Source organism: Neopsephotus bourkii, unplaced genomic scaffold (genome assembly GCF_033783945.1).
Source record: "Neopsephotus bourkii isolate Nb327-2 ecotype Australia unplaced genomic scaffold, CSIRO-AGI_Nbou_v1 NB_873, whole genome shotgun sequence".
Taxonomy (NCBI): domain Eukaryota; kingdom Metazoa; phylum Chordata; class Aves; order Psittaciformes; family Psittacidae; genus Neopsephotus; species Neopsephotus bourkii.
Window position 1 is genome coordinate 1,752,994 of NW_026901367.1, and position 27,022 is coordinate 1,780,015.

General features: G+C 38.6%; 1 protein-coding gene across 19 annotated transcripts in view; it reads left to right on the forward strand.

Annotated features, from left to right (window-relative positions):
• The window catches only part of CCDC88A (coiled-coil domain containing 88A), an 83,767-nt gene that overhangs the window by 26,046 nt on the left and 30,699 nt on the right, over positions 1-27,022 (forward strand). For 18 of the 19 annotated variants that reach the window (XM_061356840.1, XM_061356842.1, XM_061356844.1 and 15 more), the window contains exons 5-17: positions 2,394-2,463; positions 7,063-7,121; positions 7,870-7,953; positions 8,491-8,631; positions 9,732-9,901; positions 13,449-13,530; positions 14,045-14,203; positions 17,615-17,761; positions 18,502-18,646; positions 19,149-19,333; positions 21,662-21,799; positions 24,638-25,708; positions 26,237-26,364. In XM_061356840.1, the coding sequence (XP_061212824.1) occupies positions 2,394-2,463; positions 7,063-7,121; positions 7,870-7,953; positions 8,491-8,631; positions 9,732-9,901; positions 13,449-13,530; positions 14,045-14,203; positions 17,615-17,761; positions 18,502-18,646; positions 19,149-19,333; positions 21,662-21,799; positions 24,638-25,708; positions 26,237-26,364 (2,579 nt within the window). Of the gene's footprint in view, positions 1-2,393; positions 2,464-2,978; positions 3,202-7,062; positions 7,122-7,869; positions 7,954-8,490; positions 8,632-9,731; positions 9,902-13,448; positions 13,531-14,044; positions 14,204-17,614; positions 17,762-18,501; positions 18,647-19,148; positions 19,334-21,661; positions 21,800-24,637; positions 25,709-26,236; positions 26,365-27,022 lie in introns of those variants that run through there. The other variant, XM_061356836.1, reaches the window with a different exon arrangement.

Here is a 27,022-nt window from a genome sequence, read left to right on the forward strand (position 1 = left end):
TCAGAGTATGTGTTTTTCAGTTTAGTATGAATTCAGGTATGATTTTTTTATGTACCCCCATTTTCAAGAAGGGGGAAATGGATGACCCAGGGAATTACAGACCAGTCAGTCTCACCTCTGTGCCTGGCAAAATCTTGGAGCAGATTCTCCTGGAAAGCATGCTAAGGCACATGAAAATCAACAAGGTGCTTGGTGACAGCCAGCATGGCTTCACTAAGGGGAAATCCTGCCTGACCAATTTGGTGGCCTTCTATGATGGGGCTACAGAACTGATGGACAGGGGTAGAGCAGTTGATGTCATCTACCTGGACTTGTGTAAAGCATTCCTATAAAGAACTGGCTGGATGGCTGCACACAAAGAGCTGTGGTCAATGGGTGAATGTCCAGCTGGAGACCAGTAACGAGTGGTGTCCCTCAGGGATCGGTGTTGGGACCGGTCTTGTTCAACGTCTTCGTCGCTGCCATGGACAGTGGGATTGAGTGCACCCTCAGCAAGTTTCCTGATGACACCAAGCTGTGTGGTTGGGTTGATCCGCTGGAGGGAAGGAATGCCATCCAGAGGGACCTTGACACGCTTGTGAGCTGGGCTGATGCCAACCTCATGAAGTTTAACCATGCCAAGTGCAAGGTCCTACACCTGGGTCGGAGCAATCCCAGACACAGCTCCAGGCTGGGCAGAGAAGAGATTCAGAGCAGCCCAAGGAGAAGGACTTGGGGGTGCTGGTCGATGATAAAATGAACATGAGCCGGCTGCAATGTGCGCTTGAGCCCAGAAAGCAACCGTATCCTGGGCTGCATCAAAAGGAGCGTGACCAGCAGGGCGAAGGAGGTGATCCTGCCCCTCTGCTCTGCTCTTGTGAGACCTCACTTGGAGCACTGTGTGCAGTTCTGGTGTCCTCAACATAAAAAGGACATGGAACTGTTGGAACAAGTCCAGAGGAGGCCACGAGGATGCTCAGGTGCTGGAGCACCTCCTGTAAGAAGACAGGCTGAGGAAGTTGGGACTGTTCAGCCTGGAGAAGAGAAGCTGCGTGGAGACCTCAGAGCAGCTTCCAGTATCTGAAGGGGGCCTATAAAGATGCTGGGGATGGACTCTTCATTAGGGACTGTAGTGACAGGACAAGGGGTGATGGGTTAAAACTGAAACAGGGGAAGTTTAGATTGGATATAAGGAAGAAGTTCTTTACTGTGAGGGTGGTGAGGCACTGGAATTGGTTGCCCAAGGAAGTTGTGAATGCTCCACCCTGTGGGTGTTCAAGGCCAGGCTGGACAGAGCCTTGGATGCCATGGTTTAGTGTGAGGTGTCCCTGCCCATGGCAGGGGGGTTGGAACTGGATGATCTTAAGGTCCTTTCCAACCCTAACTATTCTATGATTCTGTGTGTTACACTAACTGATACGCAGGTATCTGTGATATTATAGGTGATAATTTCTACAGGTGTTTTCCAAGAACATTGTCATTTTTCAAATTTGGCATAAAATGAGTTGACTTCTGGTTAGATTTTTAGTTTGCAATATGACACCTAATTTGTGCCTTTCGGGTGTAAGAAAGGGGTGGTTTTGGAATACATTGCTTTAGAATATGAACATTTTATGTATTAATGAGAATGTCACTGTGGAAAAACAAAAAGCTGCTGATGGAGTGGCTTATGCTGTGAATAAACATCTGGGAACAGGAGGAAGACTATTCTGCTTCAAAAGAATTAGGCTCTGTCTAGACTGTGGATTTGACCTGATTACAGCCACTGCTGGCTGACAGGGACTATGCATTGATGCACTCTATGGAATAGGTGGGCAAAGCTGTTGCTTTGAGCAAACTAAATGCTGCTTGATCCTGCAAATAGGGGTTTGTACCTTTATAGTTAGGATTTTCCCAGCATAACTGCAGCAAACCCCCTAATTTTCATGTTCATGTTTTGGCAAGGCCGCTGAGGCAATGGACATGAAATAGACGAAATTGATCTTTGGTACTGTACATGAAACTGAGAGTCAATAAAATAAGGCTTATATCAATGAGCCAGCAAGACAAACATCATCACTCATAACTTAAAGGAGTTTGCTACCTTCTGAGACCCAGGATGTAGTTGACTCAAGATCTGTTAGCTCATTGCCATGAGAGTGTCTTACTGTGTTGTGATGATCTTGCAAACCAGTAAAACAAAGCTTTTGTACAAGTAATTCATACTTGTAAATTTGGCTTGTTTTTCTTTTGAATGAGAGTCCAAATAATTAAGTATTGAACATGTATGTATTAAGACCTGAAACATTTTAAACTACTTAATGTAAGACTCTTCAGTGTGCGTAATGTAATTTCTCTTCAGTAATGGTTAGTATTTGATGTTTGTTTTTATTCAATGCATATGATTAAAACAATATTTTAATTAACTTTTGTAGGAGAATTTGCAGCAGCTGATCATGATGTCTTTGCCAAATGTATTAATAATTGGCAAGAATCCTTTTTCTGGTAAGTTTGGTTTTAACTCAGATGAAAATTCACATACTTATTATATCATTTCACTGGAAATAGAATTCATGTAGGATTGAGCCTTTCAATAGCAGATTGAGTAAATACTTGTAGCAAATAAGGGGTTTCATAATGATGAGTAACATTTTCTTTGTTCACACCGAGGTCCACACTTTACAATAATGTGCTCTGTCCAAACCTCAGCACTAGCTGTCATTAGGATTTATACTGAAAGGAAGTGCATTCCCAAGCAACCAGTGAGCCACTGATGCAACAAAGCATAAGTTATATGTGTTCCCAGTTACCACACTTTCAACTTTCTTTACCTGAGCCCCCCCGAGAGAAGGGGCAGTTCAATGCATCTCAGTTGATCCAAGTCCTAATCCTTGTTTTTCCTTCCCCAAAACTCTCCTACTTCTCTTGCATCGTTACCTGAAAAGTATTGCAATGACCTCCTTGCTTTCTCCCCTGAACTGACACTATCTTCTCCATGCTCCCACCTTCTCTGCTTCCAGCTCTGAGAGTTGCAATTTTCAGACCAAGAAAATTAGCCTGTGTGGACCCAGCTGACTATCCACAGCCACTTGGGAATCTCTGCACCATGCTCTCAATTCCAGAAGCACGGAGCAGACACACCTGGCCTGCATGGAGCCACTATGGATTGGGCAGAATTTATTTACTTGGGTCTAATGTGTCCCAGGTGTTCTACTTCTGATGTTCTAGCACCTCAGCAGAGAGGTTAGGAACTACTCTAACAGGCTGTGTAGCTTCCCCTGGCTGTTTTTATTCATTTAAGATGTCTTATATGCCATGCTTCTGTGTATGTGGGACAAGATTCTTCTCATGAGCAAGAAGCCCCATCTGTGTTACTTTGCTTTTCAGTTCCAGGGTTCATAACATTGATACTTTCCATATCCCATCTGCATATATGCCATTTCTGTAGGTATCCTGATTTGTTTGATTTTTCACTTGCTGCTTTTGAATATTGCTGCTTTTGCTTCTGAGGTCACAGCCTTTTAAGTTTCTCTGTGTGTAGATGCTGTAATCTGTCATATGCACAAAGAAGCGTGAATGTGGTCTCTCCTTTTCCAAAAGCATAGAATGCATTGTGCTTTTATAGTTTGATTCCAGGCTTTCTTAAGGTTTTCAGAAGCCTTCATGGATTTGCCTAGAAACCAGATTTAGTGGAAAAACAGATTAAAACCCCCCAGGTCATAGTATTGTTTTTGTAGTGACATTCTTTAGTCTCTTCAAGATGCTGAAACAAAACTTGTCTTAACAATATTTTATAGTGTAAGATGAAGTCTTATTTAAAATGCACTACAAACCCCACAGAGCTAATGTAGTATTCAGTTGTATACATAGAAATCTGTTCTTTAGTCATTAAAACAGAGACTTCTTCCTGTTTGGGAGCCTCAGCTAAGTCTATGCAGCTTTTGTGGTTTGGCAGCTCGAACCTCTGCTGGTGTATGCCCTGCTCTCCTGTGGGGATGTTATTGGATTTGTGAGAAAATACAGGCTTTACTGTAGCATAGCCCACATACTGTAAAAAGAAGTGCTATGAACACACAGTATTCCAGGAGATGTTCCAGATTCCTGCCTGAGTTCATGGAGTTTGATCTGAATCAGAAGATAGACCTGTTCTCTTGGGTGCCATCCAGAACCTTTCCCCTTTGGAGCTTAGACCTGCTCTTGCTGTGTCAGCTTGAAGTGGGCCTCATCCCTACAGGATTTTTAAAGCTTTTTCCTTTGGTGGGAAGTGTAGTGAAATCAAACCTCAGTGACCTTTTTGGAGCCTTGCTGTGCAAATCTGATTGCACCAAGGCCAGTCCCCATAGTAAAAGTTGATTCTCTGATAATGATTTGGATTTCGTCCACTAAAGCTTAGGCTGTAGCTGTGATTTTTTCACAGAGATGTCTCCCAGCTTTCCCCCTTTGCACCTCAGGAATGATTATTAGAGAAATGCCAGAGGGTGACAAATTGCAGAAGGCCAGGGCAGGTACGACCTCAGGAAGAGAAACGTGTTTGGCTGTATCAGAGGCAGTTGGCTAACCAGGGAAAATGCAGCTAGAATGCTGGATTTGAGCTGTGGTTTAAAAAAGAGGTCATTAGAGACTTGATCAAGAAACCTTTCAGTGGAGCTAATTGGCAGGAAGCCAGTTGGAGGAGAGAACTGGAGGAGAAGTGCTACAGACTGTGACTGTAAATGTGAAGTTAAATTACAGAGGAAAAGGAGAAAGGAGATAACAAGGTGAATGTTCTTTAATGGGGGAAGAGGAAGGATTAAAACAAGTTTGTGTTTCTGAGGGAGCAAGCCTGAGGAGGATGGACGGCTACAGAGGGGATGGAAGTCAGGGATAAGAGTGAGTGCAAGGGAGATCAAAGGAGGATAGGGTAGGATAGGGACAAAGTTCAAGTAGCAAGTTAAAGGGTGTGGAAGAGAATGATCTATTTTTGTATTTGTGATGGGGACAAAAAAAAAAGGGGGAAGAAAACCATAGAAGATGCTTGGTAACAGTGAGAAGCTGAGGTTGTTCAGTATTTTGCCATGTTTCCTCAGGGAATATGGGGAGAGACATGGAAGCAACATTCAGGTAGGCTTTTAAAAGGTGGTCAAGAGATGCTGAAGCAGAGTGTAAATGAGTGTCCAACAAGGAGTTCAGGGATTGCTTTAAAAAAAAGGAGAAAAAAAGTGATTAATTTATTAGGACAAATGAATGTAGGATGCGAGATGCTGGGATGGATTCCTTCTACTGCAGTATCCTGGTTAACCTTTATTGATTAGGACAGGCAGCCAGGTGGAATTCCCCTTCTTTAGCTGAAGTAGTGAGCTTCTGATGAAATATGTGCCTTGATGTTTTCTGTTTCTGTGCAAAAGGCTTCCCAGCTTGAGTCTTTGGGATGCAAGAAGTTTCTATAAAGGATTAAGGCTCTCCCATTTGAGCTCATGTTCTTTGTAACCTATTTACTTGACAGACCTCTTTTGGAAAACTTGTAAGTTCCATGTTCATTGGGATTATACACACTTCCCTCTAACAAAAGCAGGTTCAGTTGGTCTTGAAATATACTTATAATGCACAGAGAACTGGAGCCATGAGGAAGGTGGAGAAGCTTAGCATTTATCTTTCATCTCTGCTTTATGGCAGCAGGTTTGATTCTTCACTGAAAGCTAGTAATAAACATTGAGTTTTATGTCCTTTTAGGTGTTTTCTTGATTTCTTTTTAATTTCCTCTTTTGATCAAGATTGCCTCATATCTGTAACTTTTGAGAAGGATTTGACATTTAATTCACTTACAAAATACTGTGGGTCAAAGCAAAGGACAGTTTGCTTGTAAGTGAATAGTTCCATCTAATGTGAGGTTCATCCAAAATAGCCTTAGTTGACAAGTGTAGAAGAAGATTGCAAGCTGCCGTTTCAGAAAGAAGGTTCTGATGAGTTTTCTTTTAGATGCTTATAATCATCATAGAATCAACTAGGTTGGAAAAGACCTTTAAGATCATCAAGTCCAACCATTACCCTTTGCGATCATTGGAGATCATCTGTGATTACCAACTGTGTCCTTCAAAAGAAGGGACTTCAGTAACTTAGATCAGGTTCCAGAATGACTGTGCATACTTCATTATATGCTAGACATTTGCTGTTTGGTATTTGGACTGAGTGTGACTCTTGGTATCAGTAGTAGTTACACCAGCTGTGACACAGAGTTTTGCAGAATAGAAGTTGGGTTTCTAGCCAGACTCAGCTTTATTATATTTGAGAGCATAGCTTTTGTCTGGTTAGCTAACAGTGAAATAAACTACTGGCTGAAATCCAGAGTATATTGGGGAAAGGATCCTGTTAGGATCTTTTTATTCCTAGATAACCGCATGGGTAGTGTTTTCTGTTTCAGTAAAGCAAAATGATATGTGACCATATAGAATTTAATTCCAACCAGCTCAAGCTATTTTGCCATCCTCAAATTGGTTGCTTTATGACATTTACATTCTAGATACAGCATATATGTAGTAGCAAGATGAGGATACTTCAAATGTAAAAAGTAAGAAACATCTTTACTATAATCTGTAAACGGAGTCCTTTAACTTAAGCTTCTTTAGGAGATTAAGATGCTTAAAGGCAGATGTGGAAATACATTTTGATTTTTAGATGTGCAGATTCTAATACAGCTTTACAAAATAATTCAAATGAACTCCTCACCCAATTCTTACAGCCTGGGGGTGTCAGATAATTGAAGTACTTGTTATAACTGTTTTGAGATATCTGAGATTACCGTTGATTGTAGGTCTCCAGAGCACTTCTGAAAATGTCACTCACAACTTTTGCCTTACAAAGGGCTGAAATGCTGTGGTTTTTTCCACTTAAAGCTATTATGGCTGTTAAGCTGTTTGTTAACACTGAAAGTTGGCAGTGAAATGGCAAAAAGGAGTAAGTTGAAAGCTGGCAAAATGGGGTTATATTCATCTTTTTGCTTTCTGAACTAGGTTAACATAAGCTATATGAAAATAAGGAGAAAAACTGGTGTTTTCTGAGGGGTAGGGCAGGAAGCTCAAACTCCTATTTTACACCTACCGTTTTCTTACAGTTCTGTTTTCCTCTTAGAACCAGGTACAGAAGAAATAAAAAAACTCCTTTTGCTTTTACTTGGTTGTGCAGTTCAGGTAAGTTTAATGATGTTTATGTCTGTATGAAATAGTTTTAAGTGTTATAGATCTCTTTTGTTACTATTTTAATGCTTTGACCTTCCTTTCTTTATTGGTACTATTGCCTTCCTGGAAAATCAGGATATTCTTACAGTTAAAATGGCTACAACGTCTCATGTTTTATTGTACAAATACAGCAAACTGTATGTACAATTTCTAATAGTTATTAGTTGATTACTCGTAATATTGTTATTTACCTGATGCCATAAGGAAAGGAAGAAAACGGTAAAGTATTACTTCCAATTACCTTACTGATAAATCTCACTAATAGTGTTTCTCGTATTTAATGAACTTTTTGGATGAGCTGATGTTCTTATTAGGGAAATTTGTACCATTCAGCTAATTAAAGTGAAAAAATAGAGCCAGTTATATGTTCATAACAACTTAAATAATTGAGTACTAAAGGAGGACACTGTGGAACTCACTATCATAAAACGTGAATAAGTAGCTATTTTAAGAAAGCTCTTCCTTGCCCCATTTCAATATCTGTTTTTTCTTTATCATTTTGGTAGTGTTGAAAGTTATAATTACTGTAACATGGCATAAACCAAGTATTTATTGGTCTACAAGATTACTAAATTATTATCCAATAATGTGATATTATGTCAGCTTTATTATTTTAGCTCTTAGATATACAAAGGAAGAATGAAAATACTCATAGGTATATATATAAAAATGTATATAAAATAGATGTCTTTATTTTTAGTGTCAGAAAAAGGAAGAATTTATTGAAAGAATCCAAGGTCTGGATTTTGACACTAGAGCAGCTGTTGCAGCCCATATTCAAGAGGTATATTGGGGTTTTCTGTGCTTTCAACTTATTTGGAGGTGGACTATTGTGTTGTAGGATGATTAATTACATTTGTTCAAAACCAAGTAAATCAAGTATGTGATTTGTATACCAAGTGGTTTTAGTAAGGCAAAAATGCCTTCATTTTTTAACTTGGTTCACAGAAAGATATCATGATCGAGGGTTTTTTGGCCTACATTGCTAAAGCAGGACCAGGGAGCAAGTTTGCTTCTCCAAGAAATTCTTATTGTAGTTTAGTGAACTTGTCATGTGCAAATTTATTTATAAAGTATAATTATAGTCCCATGTATGTGCTATGTAACAGATATTAAGTCATGGTCACCTTTTGCTTCTCATTTTGCTAGAAGTACAAGGTGCTACTTTGAAGTATTCCATTACCTACAGTTTAATCTATTTTAAATGGTTTTCCATACCTTGTCTAGAGAGTTTAACCCATAAAGTTTCAGCCTTATTTTCTTTGTTTCCTTTCTATCTCATAAAGGGAATGGTTTTTCTCTTCCATTTCATTCTGTGCAGGTAACTCATAATCAGGAAAATGTGTTTGATCTACAGTGGATGGATGTCATTGTACTGACACAGGAGTATGTTGAACCTCTCTTGAAAAATATGGCATTACATTTGAAAAGGCTTATAGATGAAAGAGATGAGCACTCAGAGGTATGGATGTTGTTTTTTTGCTTAAGAGAAGTATAAGAAATTCTTCTTCTAAGATGATCCAGCTTACCACTTTTATAACTTAATAGTTTAATATATGTTCTGCTAGCATATATAAGCAAGGATTCCTTACTGCCAGAAAGTTGCTTCAGGTAGTGTTGGTGTGCATACTAGTTGTTGGATACTGTGACAAGCTAGGAAAGGTAATAGCAGATGATCTCCATGTAACCAGAGTCTGTAACAACTTTAAATAACCTTCCTCTGTAGCTAGAAACAGAAAATCCAAAGCTCGATCAGCTGAACTTTTCCAGGGACCACTAAACAGTTTGCAAGCCGTTCACTGAAAGATGTCTGTCACATTACTGTATCCTATTGTACAGGTTTGAACTGGAGCAGGATCCATACTAAGAGAAGGAGCTTTTACAAGCTTATCATGTGGTACAGTCACTGTTCTGTGTGAGAATCAAGAAACAGAAGTGTATTAAATAAAAACTGCAATTAATGGTGATCCCAGTAGAGTGTGGATATGTTCATGTTGCAATTATTCCAAATGTCCAGTTCACAGCCTTTAATGAGTAAAACAGAAACTGGACAGTGAGGCCAGACCATGTGTGGTAATGCTTTTCTGCAACAAAAAGGAAAAGTAAAATACAAGAGATCTTCATATTAGGATAACACCTTTATTTATGGGATGAACTAGAAATATTCCTATAGGGCTGATCCTTTATTCAGTTGGAAAGGATGCTGTTGCTCACTGAACGCCAGTTTCTTTAGAGATACATGTTTATCCTCATGCCCTTTCATGACCAAATCCATTCTGAGCACTGATAGTTTTGTGCATTTAAAAGGTGAAATATGAGTAGTTTAAGAACAGTCAAATGGTACTGTTAGAGGTGTTTGCTCTTGATTTGCTTTAGGAACAGAGGTGTATTTTAGGGCTTTTAGGAACAGAGGTGTATTCTAGGGCAAAACTTTTCCATTATTCTTTGCTTCATTTCAGTCTTTGATTTATTAAGGCAGTGAATTATAGTAGTTTCTGACATAAAAGGCTCTCAGAATACAGTTTTGTATTGCTTTATCTCTTTATTTTTAAAACTCCTTAGACTATCATAGAACTCTCGGAAGAACGGGACTGTCTCCGTTTCCTACCTCACGCATCGGCAGCACAATCACCTTGTGGATCTCCTGGCATGAAGCGCACTGAAAGCAGACAGCACCTCTCAGTAGAGCTAGCAGATGCCAAAGCAAAGATAAGAAGGCTTAGGCAAGAGCTGTGAGTACATGTACATCACAGAAGTGTGTTCAGAATTACAGGGGTTTAAATGTTGTTTATTTCACACAGTAGTAGTTCCCTCTAGACAAATCCTTTGTTCTTTCAGGTGTTAAATTACAGTTTTAAATGCTTTTTTTGCTTACTGCACCCCAGGAAGCATAGTTTTTAGAATGTGAACATATCTGGGGACCAGTGTGACAAATACAACTTTTCATCTGTGTTTGTCTTAATTTGTATTATGAATTATATTAATGTTTTAACCATAAACACATGGAAATCAGTGAACTGGTGCTGTACTAATTTTGTGTCTTTTGTACTCTGAACTGACTGTATTTGAGCAATCCCTTGAGCATGTTACAATCCAGTACTGAGCTCTTTGTTCTACATAAACTGTTTGTCTTTTAGAAATACAGCTAATCTAATGCAGCCTTGCCTTTTCTCTTACATATTGCGTCCATATTGTTGTTTCAGAGGCAAGTTCTTTGTGCTTCCTCTGTTGTTCATTACCATTAATGACTGTCTGACTGTAGTTTTAATATATCTGTGTTTATATATGCTTCTAAGACAATAGCTTTGCACTTGAGGCAGTTATGGGGTGACACTCAAGAAAATTACATGGGCAAGCAGGTAGGGAGTGAAAGCAAGAGATGTGTTCTCAGCATTCCAGGATTAGTGACAAAAACATCCTTTTTAAAAGGAGATTGTGCTGTAGCAATTCCTGATCAGCAGCATGATCGAGTTACCTGTTTCTTGTTGGAAAGAGAGTAAGAAGTAGTCATCTGTGCTTCATTCATGGTTTATGAAACATCTTCACTTGTTGCAGATAGGAAGAATTTATCATTAATTTCCTGTCCCCCATCTCTTTGTTTCTTTCTGTGTAGAAGATTCCTTGTCTGCACAACACTTGTTTGCTCATGCCCTTCAATGCTGTTTCACTCTACAGAGAAAACTGTAGAGTGCCATGCCACTTTACAGAGAAAAATGAAATAAAGAAAGAGAATTCTGCAAACCAAACTCCTGAATCTCTTTACCCACTGCAAACCTGGATGCAGTGAAACAGACCTTAAGTTTACTGGCAGTGTTTGGTAATTTATGTCTAAGGAATATATAGTTTGTAAAAGGAGTAAATTTGATAGCTTGGGTCAGTTATGGTTTCTTACAGTTTCCAGCTTTTACATTCACCCAGTTAAGGGTTTGCCCTCTTTTTCTGCTGATGGTGACCTCTTAGCTAGGGGCATATTCCCCTCCTTCACCTCATCCAAGTGAAAAATTAGTCCCATTGTAACAAAAATCTTTGTTTTTCACGTTCTCATTAAAACCTCCTTTTATCCCTTCTATTTTATGAAGAAAGCTGATTCAGTAAGTGGGTACTTACTCTGTCTTCATAGTCTTGAAACAAATCTGAGCAGTAGTGAAGCGTTAGAGAAAAATAACTCTCAAGTGGAGATCCTCTTTCTCCCTATAGCGATGTGTAATGTTGTTTTAGCAGAAGTATGTGCAATCTGAACTTAAAATACAAACCTCACATCTGAAGAGATTCAGTATGTAAAACAGCTTGATATAGTTTAGAAACAGCATAAATAAAGAGGTTCTTCTTTCAATCCATCATATCTTGTGGGGAGAGGAAACAGGTAAAATTAAACGGGAAGTTGAAGGTAGCAGAAGTCAATTACCAGCTCACTGGTCTGCTCTTAGCAGCGTTTGTGATCAGATCATCTCTAGCTGGCTGGGTTAAGTATCTGGTTGATTTACTCAGAGCATCCCCTTCCCCCACTACATCCTGGTCTTCATGAAGAATAGAGGACAAAAAGATAGGGCTCTTTTTTTTCCTGATGTCTGTATTATTATGTGTCTACTGAAATGAGCCCGCCCAGGATATTCTATAAACAGCTGCACCAAGAAAATTAGTGAAAAAATTGCTGTTATTAGTTTGATTGACAGTTAATAGATAGCCTAAACACTGCACGCTGCTATGCTCTGTATAATTTAGTACAATCCTCTCTAGTCTGGAGCTGAAGCATGCAATTAGGGCAACAGTGATGGCTCAGAACATCTCACATTTTGCACTCTACTTGAATTCAGTTCGTAAATAAATTTCCTTTATGCATAGCAGTATATTTAAAATACTAGACTTTGATGAATTAACTTCTGTATGTGGCATTTGGTATTAAATGCTGAGTAGATTTGATAAATTTAAAATTAGAGTCGTTCCAGAGTTGAAAATGTTCAGCTGAAAATCTATTTATAATCTGGTTTTGGCAATGAACCTGGTTTAAGATGCACTGCAGCTAATACAGTTTCATACAAAGGGTCTGTAAAGATGGTTCTTTCAGTTGGATACAAAACAGCTATTTGAGGCTTGTAATAGAGAAACTCCAGATCTGGAAATTGCACGCCTAATTTTCTGTATTACGTCCTGTGTCTTTCTGTGGAGAATACAATACAGGAATATGAATGTTAATAGGAAAGTTACAGTGATCTAACATAGCAGAGAATACATTTGTATTCCTGCATGGTTTCTGAACACCCATGCAGAGGGAAAGCTCTGGTATCTGCTGTGCACAGTCAGCTATGCATAGATGAACCCTTGTATACTTGGAGGCTGTCAAGAAAGATAATTCATGGTGAGATTTGGCTCATTTTTAAAAACAACTGGTCTAGTTTTGTTTAAAACAAATGTATTTTTCATTAGCATGATGACTTTTAGATTGTATTATAGTCTCTTATTTCCTCCTTTTTGTTTCATATTCATATTCCAGAACATTAAATAATACAGTAACATGTTTGACTATGCAGTCTATCTTTGGTAGATCTGAACTATTGGATATGGCAGGTTTTTTCAACAGTGAATACTGATTGTTGTGAGGTGCAGTTGAACTTTGAACACTGGGTATTCCATGTCTTTGAGAGAAATATTTCCTTTGCACTTAGTGTTTAATGAACTCATTTGTTGAGTATTGAGAAGCCTGAAGTTAAGAATCAGTCCTGTAAAAGCTGTAGGATTCTATGTTTTTCTTACTACAGAGATCTACATAGACTGAAACAGACACCGTGGTGTTTCTGTAAAATTAAAATGCATTAAGCATTTCATAAAACTAAGGTTGTGAAGTTTCTCATTCTTTTAAAGGATAAAGGCATCTGAAAACCTTCATTCTTCTCCCTAGGAAAAATAACAAGAATCTGAAGGTGCTTTGTGAGTTGGCTTTACCTGCTCTGTGACAGGGTGTATCAGTGGTCACTGTCTGGTTCTCCCAGGAAATATTTGGACCTTTTGAACGTGTATTTTGAAATTAGTCTTAAGTTTGCTTTTGGATGTGAACGTAGTGCACATTCATGTGTGTTGCCTGGGCTTTTTTACCAAAAAAGTTCCTTATCACAAACAAAATACCTCTTATTGCACCCAGTGTTTTCTGCTCCACATCTCCATTAAACTGTGGATTAAAAAAGGGAAGTCTCACAAATCTTAGTGCTTTGTTGTCAAATGAGATGATGTTTGCCACGTTTTGCAATTACATCCAACTGGTTTGTGTTTTTTTTCTCTTTTAAGTGAGGAAAAGACTGAGCAGTTGCTTGACTGTAAGCAAGAACTTGAGCAGATGGAAGCTGAACTAAAGAGACTTCAGCAAGAGGTACAGGGTTTGGAGATGTATTGTTTAATAAAAGAAGGGGGAGAAAAAGGTGGCCACCACCAGAACAATTCCCCTTCCTCCCCCTTTCTCTTTGTCTTAGAAAGTACATTTTCATGCATTTCTTCATTTTTCACTTTCAACATCAAATCATAGAATGGCTTGGGTTGGAAGGAACCTTAAGTTCATCCAGTTCCACTCCCTTGCCATGGGCAGGGACACCTTGCACTGAACCACATCACCCAGGACTCCATGCAACCTGGCCTTGAACACTGCCAGGAATGGGCCTTCACCACTTCTTTGGGCAACCTGTTCCAATGCCTTACCACCCTCATAGTAAAGAACTATTTCCTTATATCTAACATATAAAAGACATGTTTTTTTTCTTTACCTTTGTCAGTTTGAATGTATATCCCTCTTCATTACCCAGACTTAAATACTGAAGCAACCGTGTTACCCTTCAGCCTGTACTGCCCAGTATTCTTGCCTTTAATTTATGTGTTTTTATATTTTCTAGAATATGAATTTACTCTCAGATGCCCGTTCTGCCCGAGTGTATAGAGATGAATTAGATGCCCTTCGTGAGAAGGCAATTCGAGTCGACAAGCTTGAAAGTGAAGTCAGCCGCTATAAAGAGAGGCTGCATGATATTGAGTTCTACAAAGCTAGAGTGGAGGTATAGTAAGAAAAAAACCACTGAATAACCATCATTTTGTGTTTGGGCTGGCTTTCTCAAAGTTATTTTGATGACTGAAACATTGGGATGTAAAAACGGTGTCACAGCTTCTGGCTCTGGGATATATGATAGTCAGTCTTTGTGATAAATAACAGTTTTTAGGTAATGGCATGCAGTCTGATTTGAAGTCAGCAGTATTCACCCTAACTCTAAGCCAGCAAGATCAGTAGGAGCCTCTGTTTAGGATATTGAGAAATCCAAGGAGGAATTACTTAAAATTAGGCTATAAATGTGATAATTCATTTCTCCTCTTGTGGGTCTTCTAAGAGAAGGTAATTTTCCAAGTGAAGTGTTGAGGAAATAGTGGCTATACATATAAATAAGTGTAGGACGGCTGCATTCCATGGGTAAAGTACACTAAAAAGTCATACACTGATACCAGCCAAGAGACACCTACAGTTCTGTCATGAATTAGGAGTTTAGGAAACCATTCATCACCATGCAGGATTTTATCAGGCCGTAATTCTGCCTGTAAATGGCCAAATTGTTGGGTGAATGTCAAGGCGGCAGAATTTGTGAAAGAAACATTTGTGGGAGTCAAAACTAATGAAAGTTTAAAGGCATTTTCGAGGTGGTTATTGAAAAAGAAACTTTTAGAAAAGCTGGAAGAACTTGAAATGAATGCTTGTTGGAAAAATAGTATGTTGCCTAGATGTAGTTGCTGAGATACTGGTATGAAGCCCTTTCTTTAGAGTCAGAATGACTGAAAAGCAAAACCAAGATACTAGGCTAGGTTGTAGCATGGAATATTTGTACATAACTTCTTCATTTAATGTGACCCCTTGGATGAAGCCTGGATAGGATCTCAGGCATTCATTCAGTCCTTCTGCTTCAAGCATGGTATTTTTTATATACCCATTCCCCTTCAAATGAAAGCTTGCTGTTAGCCAGGGCTTTAGGACCTGAGTGATGAGGTGTCCACAGCCTTTTATTGCAGGCTTTCATCTTTAATGATGGCTTTGCCAGTTCTGAATACAGTTCTGAATGCTGTGTTTTCTCTACACCTTCCAGTGTAGGAACTCCAAAGCAACACCTCAACATTGTGATCTGTGGTAAACTCCAGATTCTCTTTCCATTGAGCTGCTGCCTAGACATGATACAATATCCCCAATGTTCTAGTAATTGCATCTGAAAAATGTCATAATACTCATGACCAATGATAGAGCATCCTCTAGAATAAGTTGAAACCTTTTAATGAATATATATTTCATATGTCGCTGCATAAAATAGCTACTACTGATGCAAGCTGATGATAATGAGAAGGGGGAACTGCAAGGCAAAACCCATGTATTTTTGATATTCAATGTAGATCCTTTATCTAAAATTTCTAGTAACTTTATTGAGAAATAAATCATACCAACCAACATGGGAATTACTTGTTTTTTTAATGGAAAATTAGATGGAGAATTTTTCCAAGGGAACTGCAGTGTAAAAAAAAGCTAACAATGGAGTGTACTGAGAGATGGGTGCATGGTGCAGGTTAAGATGTTGTTAAAGGGGCTTTAGACATTTCTGAAACTTAAAAAAGTCATGGTTCCCAAGGCTTTTTATTATTCTCAAGATGACTTGTTCTTAGCCTTGCTTGTGGAAATTAATTTTACCATCTTACTGTGTAATGTGAAATAATCAGATGAAATTGGAAGAAGCTTTCTCAAGATATACGAAATACACACCTTAGTAGCTGTCACTGAAACATCCATTCTTGAGGAGGCTCCAAACCTGCCTTCACATGCCACTTAAAAACACGGGCTGGGAACCACATTTCAGCTGTGGATCTTTTCTCAATGCTCAGCATTGAACAAGATGTTGCTATTCAGCATGAGCTCAATGATAATGGTCCAGTGCTGTGATTTATGTTGCCAAATTTCCTCAAAGTTTGTTGGCTGTTACCTACATGGTGCAGTAGTTTAGCATACCTAGGGCTGTTGGAAAATCAGGTACTCTTGAGTGGTAAGCATTAGCATGAGCTTAATAATGCATCTTAGAAAACCTTTGTGTAGGAGCTACTTGAAAACCATCTTACATGAATGACTTTCGAAGTCGTGATTGTATCTACTACTGTTGTAAGAAGGACTGAATGCCTATGTTTAAAAACCCTGGTAAAGGAAAAGAGAGTAGTGTACAGGGTTTGAAATCACCGAAAACATGTCGAAACTGTAAAACCCCCTAAAATTTGTTGACATGTTTCACAGCTTTTAAGCTCTGATTTTTCAAGCATGCTTGAATGGAGACAGATGTTAATTAGTTGGGTTTGCTTCATAATAATAATTATAAGTTAATTTAATATTTGTGTAGGGAGGAGTATGAAGGATAAATATTTATGTGTTCTATTCACTGATCTTTATTTCAGAGTTTGCAGCTGAAGTGTGAAAAGTTGTCTTTATATCATGAGTAAGATTGCCAGCTATATGTTTTTACCCAATATTATTTTCATCAGATGTCATTAAAAAAATCCTCTATTTACATAAATCAAAGCTGTATGGGACCTTTGATTGTGGTTGTATTTTAAGAACATGGTTGCATTTCAGCATCATGTCCTGACTTTGGGCTTAAGTGGGTTGTAAAGCTGATTTATGGCCTATAGAAAAATTACTCTCAAGTTTTATCCTCCATAGCCTGCAAACCAAAGAGTAAGGAGTTCAGTGCGATAAGACAAATTAGGGACTGAAAAGGAGTATCTCCATTCACGTCCAGTCTTTGACAGTGGCCAATAGTAGATGCTTAGAGGAGAACAGAAGAAAAGGGCAGGCACTTGATGGTGCTTTCCTGCTGTGCTCTCCAGCCTCCAGCTTAGGAAAATCACACTCAGAGGTGGTACTTTGGGGCTTTCTGCCCTTCTCTTGCATGAGTTAGGTAACTCTCACACAGGTAAGCCTTTTACATCTACACAATAATGTAGCAACAAGCTCCACAATTCACTTCAGTGGTGTGTGAAGTAATTCTGTTTGTTTGAGCCTGACACCTGTAATTTATATTTGATGTCAGTCTTTTGCTTAGCTGTAGTCCATATATGTGCAATACATCTTCCCAGATCACATCTCAAATCACAGACACACTTACGGTTTTATTGTAGTTATGAACACCTTACTTACTCCTGTATGCTTTAGGGATTATTTAATTTCTCTTAAATTATGTAAAATTTACTTTTTGTAAAGATTTCATAAGTTAGTTATGTGAAATTGCTTTAAATATGGGGGCTTTATTTAAATAGTCTACTACAGCTTCCAAATAAATGTTTTAGCATTAGAGCAACCTTTCTAAAAGTAGTTATGAGTTATGATGTGTATCAGTGTTTGTGTGGAAAGGAAATACTTCTGTTGTGAGTTTTTTCTTGTTTCTTAATTCTTGCAGGAGTTAAAGGAAGACAATCAAGTGTTGCTAGAAACAAAGACAATGTTGGAAGATCAGTTAGAGGGGACCCGAGCCCGTTCTGATAAATTACATGAGTTAGAAAAAGAGAATCTACAATTAAAAGCTAAATTACACGATATGGAGATGGTAAGTGGAGGATGACCGAGACAACTGATATGCATTGAATTTCATATCCATTTTTAATAGAAGAACTTCCAGTCCCAATAGCGGGAGAGAGAAGGAAGGAATGTCTTGATTTACTGTAACAATTTATAGAGAAGGAATTATAGAGAAGGAAAAATTGCAAAAGCAGTATGTTCCTAAAGGCAAGACAGTGCTTAATGTGATAGCTAAAATATGATGATGAGAGTGACAGAGACTCATTAGTAAATACGACAGGATCCATTGGTTTTTTATGTGAAGATAGTCTGTTGTCACTTAAATACTTGGATGCAAGAGGTTATTCGTATTTCAAATGCTGGCAGTATAGTAACATATTTATCAGAAGGTTATTCCCAAAATAATTTCTGGGTTTAACCACTTCTACTCCAAAAAGTAAATATGCTAAAATATAAAATCAATTTGATATATTATTACATATTCTAATAAATACATTATTATGTATACTTGGTGATAATTGCAGAGAAGTGAACTTCGAAAAAGAAACAAGTGATCATTGCCATAGGTTCTGATAAATAGAGGTTCTTCTCTGCATCATCTTCTTTTCTAGTTGTAAGTTCTCCATACTTTTCCACTCCCTGTCTGACTGTGTGTTAGGACACCAGAAAATGCACTTCTGCGTTTCTCTGTGGCATATTTGATACTAAAATACTCTGTGTATGTTGAGACATCCTTTTTTTAATGTTACATGTGAAATACCTTTTAAGGAGCGTGATATGGACAGGAAGAAGATTGAGGAACTCATGGAGGAAAATATGACTCTAGAAATGGCCCAGAAACAAAGTATGGATGAATCATTGCATCTTGGCTGGGAACTTGAACAGATAAATAGGACTACTGAACTTTCTGAAGGTAAACCTAGTAATACTTGCAACTTCATAGATAAAATAGAAAGCTCAGAAGCTCATTTAAGGTTCTGGATTCTGTAGCACAGATCTTAAGTTATCTTGCTTTACTGTTCTCCAAGTTAAAAAAGACTTTTTAAGGCTTTTCAGAGTAATTGTTTGCAGAGATAGTTGTGGCAAGAGTTTCGAACCTTCCAACGCAGCGTGCTTGGTCATTCATTGGATTCATACAAATTATCTGTGGAAATGTAGAGATATCTCCTCTGTTGCAGGAGACAAATCTCTGCTGTAATTAAGAACATCAGGATGAGTAGAACATTTCCTTTCATGCATCTACAGTGTTAACTGTTGGGTAAGGAGGGTGGGTCATTAATCCTGACTAGCTCTATTCACCAAGAATGCATTGGAGGACTGTCAAAAGCTTCAGCCCCATAAGCCTAAAACTGAAAAGTCCCAAGAATACAAGGTAATAAGTAACCTTTTTTTTTAATGGGGTTTTTCTCTTACAGTGCCACAGAAATCACTTGGTCATGAAGTGAATGAACTGACATCAAGCAGGTTACTGAAGCTGGAAATGGAAAACCAAAGTTTGCTGAAGACAGTGGAAGAACTACAAAGTGCAGTGGGTTCGGTAGAAGGCAGTAGCTCAAGGATCCTGAAAATGGAAAAAGAAAACCAAAGACTTAGCAAAAAGGTAATAATCAGTGTCTGGTTTGAACTGTGTATGAGTTACTTGATGTTGCTTGCCATTTTACGAATTGCTGTTGGTTTAGGTAAAGTATTATGGAGCCTGAATAGTGTTTGTAAGTTTTATGGTAAAAGAAAACCACCTCAGAGGTTTTTATGTTTTCTGGTTATGTTTTTTCACTTATGTAAGTCTGTGACCATTTTATTCAGAATGGTGTTATAGCATTGGGGAGAAAATTACTGACATATTGGGGACATAATAAGTAATGAAAGTATTTTAAGACACTTAATAACTTTATATTAATTTCTGTAATTATTGAGTAGGGGAAATTATGTGTGCAGGGGTGAAGGGTGATAAGGCTAAACAGAAAACTTGGTCATGTATCCTCATTCATAACTGAGAAAGCGAGAAGATGGGCCAGGGAACTGATGAGCAAGTGAATTAGAGGAGTTTGTCAGATATATCTGTGCTGATCTACAATATTTTACTCTCCAAATTATCAAGCAGAGTCATTTAGTGATATTCATAGAGAATAAAAAACGGGAAAAAAATGGGAATTAATTACAGCGGAGTGAAATGAAATAGCTTTTTCTTCAGCAATATTTCAGATGTTAGACTATTCTTGGAGTGGGTAAGAGATCATTAAAAAACTTAAATTGAAAGAAATCTCTCGTGTATTCCATGTTCCTGTGCTTTTCCTGATTTCTTAATAATGTGATGGGTTTTACAGCACCCTCTGTGCTGCTTTGGGTTTCTGCACAGTACCAGAATGAAGCCAGGAGTGTGCAAAAGAGGGAATGGGTATATAAGGTACATTATGTAATATATATATATATATATATATATATATAAGATATAGGTAGATAATGTACAAGAAAAGTTGGGGCTGTTCAGCTCAAGAAGCTGAGTGGAGCCTGAAGGATGCTGGAGAGGGACTCTTCATCAGGGAATGATGTGATAGGACAAGGGATGATGGGTTCACACTGAAACAGGGAAGTTCAGGTTGGAGATAAGGAAGACGTTCTTTACTGTGAGGGTGGTGAGGCACTGGAATGGGTTGCCCAGGGAAGCTGGGATTGCCCCATCCCTGTCAGCGTTCAAGGCCGGGTTGGACAGAGCCTTGGGCAACGTGGTCTGGTGTGAGATGTCCCTGCCCATGGCAGGGGGTTGGAACTGGATGATCTTAAGGTCCTTTCCAGCCCAAACCATTCTATGATTCTATATAAGCAAGCAATAGTAGATTCTTGGTTTTTTTCTGACACTTCCTACCACTCTGGATGTTTGGCAATATGTCCTTTTCCTCACTTGCCCCTAGAAACAGTGGTCTGAATGGTGATCAATTCAGCAGAAAGCTTGAAGTGTTATGAATCCTGTACACATAGTCTGCTTCTGTCTTCTCCTTTGCAAATACCAGTGAAAGTGCCAATATCCCTATAAAATTTGCACTGGTCTGCTGAGCAAGGGACCGGGAACATCTGAGTTCGAGGGGAAGAAGGAGAGGGAAGCAGAAGACTGGTCAAACATTAGTATTCTCATCTCAAGAGAAGGATTTCATTCAGGTTCCGGCCTAATTGTTGCCTTTTTGCAAGTTCCATTCTGCTACCTTTTGTGATTTTATTGCTCTGTATTCTTTAGCAGCAATATAATGCATAATTCAGATAACTTGTGTCTAGAAGCGTTCCCCTGCCTGAGATCTGAGATATGTCTGAACTCCTCTAGGAGCGTGTAATGCATCAATGGACTTGAGTTAGAATATGAACCTTCCAGCAGATGATTGTTTAAAAATACAATGTGTCTGTTGCTTTTAAGTGACTAATTACAACTTATACCTGAGAGAAAAATCACACTTGTCTATTTTCACTTATGAGCAGTTTTGTTGTCTGGCAGCATTGCAGGCTGGAACCATTTGCCAGAACAAACCTCTATGTTTAATTCCCAAGGAATCATCACAGTATCTCTTGAAAGAGTTAAGTAAAATTAAACACTCAACCCTTGTCAGTTAGAAGGGACTTGGAGGAGCAGTTTAAATCTCACTAAAATGGAATTTTAAGAGAAAAAAAAGATGCTTGGAGAGGTATCCAGAGCCTAATAAAATCTGATGTTTTTCTTATGCAAAAGTACTTTATAGATACAGACTGAGCCAGGGAAAAGTCTGGCAGAAAGAAATTTACTCCTAGAAGAGATGAATTGTTTCAGATAAAGAGTAGAAAATTCCATGTTATTCTTAACTTTAACCTTTTTATTCATTTTTATAGGAGTACCTCGAGCCCAGCTCAGAGTAATGCTATTGTCATGTGTAAGTATGTTGTAAAAAGCTTGTTTCTTTCTCCCTAGCTTGAAGAGCTAGAGAATGAAATTAGCCAAGACAAACAAAGTCTTCAGAACAGTCAAAATCTGAGTAAGGATTTGATGAAAGAAAAAGCACAGCTTGAAAAGACACTTGAAGCACTTCGAGAAAACTCAGAGCGCCAAGTGAGTAGCAGAATTGAAAGTCTTAATGCTGCATTACGCTGTACTGTTCTCTTCCTGTGCTTTTTTACAGGCATAATGGGATTGTCAATGTAGCAGACTTGCCAAAGGAACTATCTGCAGCAAAATAGCTTGTCTGAGACCTGCAGCCAGTGAGAGACATGACTCATTTTTAGCTGAGGCTTTACTGTTAGTTTTAGAACTCTCTTAGTGTTCTGTAATGCTGCTGTGGCTTTCGTGAGCTGTGCATTTGCTGTGGTTGCTTAGAGGGTGTAGCTCAGCCAAAACAGAAAACTGGGAACTTTGGAGGTAAGCCAGGCACCTCTCAATGGAGGAAAACAGGTTCCAGACAGCTGGGCAGTGTTTGAAGTAATGCTGGAGTACTAATGAGAATTACAGCAGCCTGTCCCTCGAAGGGACCAGACCAGTGTGGCGGAGCTGCTCTGCTGCTGACTGTTCCTCCTGTGTCACCCACAGTCTTGTTTGTCTGGGGTAAGATCCATCATACCCGGCTTCATAATATTCCCTATACTGGAATGTTTTCTAGCTGTGGCTTATAGGTGGGTGGCAGAATGTATTTTTGGTCACCAGAAACTGGGTCTTTGTAAAAGATTTGAGCTTTATTAGGGAGGGTTCTGGATGTCACTGCTTTGCCTGTGTCTAATGGGTGCTAACACCTTCTCAAGGGCTTTGCAGAGCAATTCAGGGGACCTGTGGAAGGCAGCCATTAGGAAACAAGAGTTATGGAAATTTCTGGAACCCCCATATTTAGTAATCAAGTCCTTCAGAATCAGAACTGCAGTTACCTTTTATACATTCCACTGATCCTTCTTCATGAGATCAGCATCTTTTTAAAGTACAGCATTTTGAAATACAGAATATTGTATTTCAAAGATCCTGATAGATTTAAAGGCCCAATTTAATCAGTAAATAAAATCCCAGACATAGAAAAGAAAGGAAAAAAAGCTTGGCATTGAAGCTTTACTTTCAGTTAAAGAGAACAGTAGGGATAACTTTAAAGAAAATAAGCCAGCTTGTCTTGTTTAGAAGTGTTAATTGCTATAAAATTGATTTATGCATTCTATTAGAAGTGTACTCCATGGAGAAAAGAACTAAGACTTTCTGGAATAAGTCCTAAGTCCCAGTTCAGCCATACATAAATTGTTGTAAACGTGTTGGAGTAGAACTGACATTTCAGTGGGACTGTTTCTGCTTAAAATAACATACTTGGGAGCTGTGATGGGTTAGCAGCATCTTTCATGTCTTTTACAAATCCTGTGCTGAAACTTATGGGAGTCAACTATGCAAGGTTTATTTGATTTCATCAAAATTATGGATGCATTGATCATAATTTTTTTGTTTAGTTTGGATTCTAGAGGCAGAATTGATGGAAAGGAATTGTGCATGTGCAGTAACATAGAAGAGAAGCTGTGTGAAGACTCAGAGCTGCCTTCCAGTATCTGAAGGCATCTACAGGGATGTTGGAGAGGGACTCTTCATCAGGGACTGTAGCGACAGGACAAGGGGTGATGGGTTCAAACTGAAACAGGGGAAGTTCAGGTCAGAGATAAGCAGAAGTTCTTCCCTGTGAGGGTGCTGAGGCGCTGGCACAGGGTGCCCAGAGAAGCTGTGGCTGCTCCATCCCTGGCAGTGTTCAAGGCCAGGTTGAACAGGGCTTGGAACAACCTCTTCTAGTGTGAGGTGTCCCTGCCCATGGCAGGGGTTGGAACTGGATGATCTTAAGGTCCTTTCCAACCCAACCCATTCTATGATTCTGTGAAAGTTGTGTTTTTAGACACCTGTTTATTAGTTTCTAGTTAATGGCTTCAAAACAGTTTGTCATTGCTGGGGATGGAGCTGTAGACCCTGTAATTAATAGTTACATTCAGACTTGAATATGAAAGAATAGTCTATAATTTTCTCAGCTGTTTTTCAGAGCAACCACCACTTTTGCTTCTCTCCCAAGCAGTTTATTGTTGAAGCATCCTTTATGCTTTGTTATTAGTGTTTCTTTAAGTATTGGTCTAAACAGATTGCTGAATTTTGCTGTCTGTTGTTACTTACCCAGATAGTTTCAAATGATTTGGAGTAACTGGAAGAGTCAAGAAATAATAAATACTGAAAATGAAGACGTAAATTCTGCCTTTATCCTTGTAGTAGATCTGGGAATATGTTACTTAAGAAAATAATTCCGTTCCAATATGCTTTAATTTCTCTGGAAGCTGTTGTGGAACATCATGTCCAAGGGTTCTTTTTAACTCAAAACTTAATGGAACTTTGCTGTGTTTCTTCCCAAAGTGTTGCTGTCTGTGATCAGGATGCCCTCATATCCCACAGTACTTTTTCCAAGTGAAATAAAGACACTTTTGTGGCTCTCACACCTCCCTCCACGTCAAGTTTGGTTCAGAACTTGACTGCAGGTTTGGTTTTTGTGGCCACACCTCTCTGGGAATTGGAGTTGAAGAGAAATAATCCAAATCTGGTTAAACACAAATGAAACTGAAATGTTGCTGAGAAGCAGACTGAGCTTTGTTTTGCTTTGGGCTTGTATTAGTTTTGGTTTTATGTTATCTACTAATAGCCAAGAGGAAGAGACTTGAAGATTCACTTTGACTTATTTTGTTGTCAGGCCTGCACCTGTGTACATACAGTGTGTGTAATGCTTCAAATAAATACTTTAATTGAAATAAATAGAGTAAAAGGATATTTCTTGTTTTAACTTAAAAAGAAAGAGAAATATGATAGAATATTTTAATCTTAGTAGCTTTCTGTTTATATATGGAAATAATTACTTGTTGGCATGTTGCTCACCAGAATTTACTGGTTTTCTACCCAAATTAGATTAAACTATTAGAACAAGAAAATGAACACTTGAATCAAACTGTAGCTTCTCTAAGACAACGCTCCCAAATCAGTGCTGAAGCCAGAATGAAAGAAATTGAAAAGGAAAATAAAATCCTTCACGAGTCCATTAAAGAGACCAGCAGTAAGTTAAATAAGATTGAATTTGAGAAGAAACAAGTCAGGAAAGAACTGGAGCACTATAAAGAGAAAGGGGAGAGAGCAGAAGAACTGGAGAATGAGCTACATCGTCTGGAGAAGGAAAATGAGCTATTACAGAAGAAAATCACTACCTTAAAAATCACTTGTGAGAAGATTGAGGCCTTAGAACAAGAAAACTCAGACCTGGAAATGGAAACCAGGAAACTGAAAAAGACTTTGGATAGCCTGAAAAACCTCACTTTTCAATTAGAATCCTTAGAAAAGGAGAATTCGCAGCTTGATGAGGAAAATCTAGAATTAAGAAGAACAATTGAATCCTTGAAGTGTACAAACATTAAAGTGGCACAGTTACAATTAGAAAACAAGGAGCTGGAGAGTGAAAAGGAGCAACTTAAAAAAAGCCTGGAGCTCATGAAAGCCTCATTTAAGAAGACAGAACGCTTGGAAGTCAGCTACCAGGGCCTGGACACAGAAAACCAAAGGCTACAGAAAGCCCTTGAAAACAGCAATAAGAAGATTCAGCAATTAGAAAGTGAGCTGCAGGATTTAGAGTCTGAAAATCAGACTCTGCAAAAGAACTTGGAAGAGTTAAAAATCTCCAGTAAGCGCTTAGAGCAGTTGGAAAAGGAGAATAAGTTGTTAGAGCAAGAGACTTCCCAACTGGAAAAGGATAAGAAACAGCTAGAAAAGGAAAATAAGAGGCTTCGCCAACAAGCAGAAATCAAAGACAGTACTTTAGAAGAGAACAATGTAAAGATTAGTAACCTGGAAAGGGAAAATAAATCTCTATTTAAAGAAATAGTTGTATATAAAGAGTCGTGTGTGCGCCTGAAAGAACTAGAAAAAGAAAACAAGGAACTCGTGAAAAGAGCCACCATTGATAAGAAAACCCTTGTCACCTTACGAGAGGTAAACAGAAATCAGTTACCACTCCTGGCATGACCTGTTTGATATGTGAAGAAATGAGACCTGTGTGTTTGAAAGAGATCTTGTATTTTGTAGTTTCTGTGCTTTAATCTGTATGCTAATAGCATCTGTGATGGGTACAGTAAAGAAAGTGTTAGACAATCAGAATTTATACAGTCATAATAATCAAATGGAATAATAGAACAATATTACACTTAATTCTGTAAGGTTGCTTGCAGGTTGTCATGGAGCCTTTGTTAAATAAATGTTGTTCAGGTGCTTCATGTTAGTATTGGTTCTAGCTGAAACCTTTTCACTGTAATGTGCAAAACCAAGTGTGAAAGGGAACTACAGAATGGAAGGGAGTGAAGACCTAGGGTGAAATCATACTGTAGCTGCAGTGTGATGTCTGGTACCACTGAGTTATTCAAGTCATGTAGTCACAAAAGACTCTTGCCTCAGCACTTCTAGGATTAAGAGTGCATCATTTTATTTACATGGTAATTCTGACTGTACCTTTCTCTGTGCAAGGACTTGGTGAATGAGAAATTGAAGACTCAACAAATGAACAATGATTTAGAAAAACTGGCCCACGAACTTGAAAAAATAGGCTTAAACAAGGAGCGCCTCTTGCATGATGAGCAGAGCAGTGATGACAGGTGAGGATGTCAGGGCCTACCCGGAGCAGGCAGAAATGAGGCTCTTTTTTACTCATAAAGTAGTTCTACAGACTGGTTTTGTGCATACTCAGATATTTTTTTTTAAGGCACATTAATAGACCCGAGTTGGAACTTGCTATTCTTTGAAATAATAAGGTAGTTGATGCGCTTTTCCATTCAGCTGCCTTTGAAAGAGAGTTGCCACTTTTTGTCACCAAGAATTTTCTTGAAGTCTGTCAGTACATAGAGCTAAAGTATAATTAAAATGCTTTATGTTCGAGTTAGCAGCAGGAGTGGTAGCAGTAAAAGATAATAGAGCCAAAGTGGGCTTTTTCCTTCTTGACTGCTTGACTGATAAAAAGGGTTTTTACACTTTGTCACACAGTGGTTACCTTAAACTGTCTCTTTCCTTCCACTATTTCCTTCTAACTCTTCCTACCAAAAGGAAGCTGCTTTCCCACTCAGACTGGTTGGGAAGTGTCCAGTACTTGAGTGTCTCCAAAGCTTCACAGTGGCTCGATCACTCTACCACACCTGCCATTATAAAGCAGCTGCTATCCTGACATCTGTTTCTTCTGCTGTATGTTGTGTTCTGTCTTGTCCTGCAGGGATTTAAGGAAAACTTGTGACAGGAGAAAAGCAGACTAGCATGGGCTTC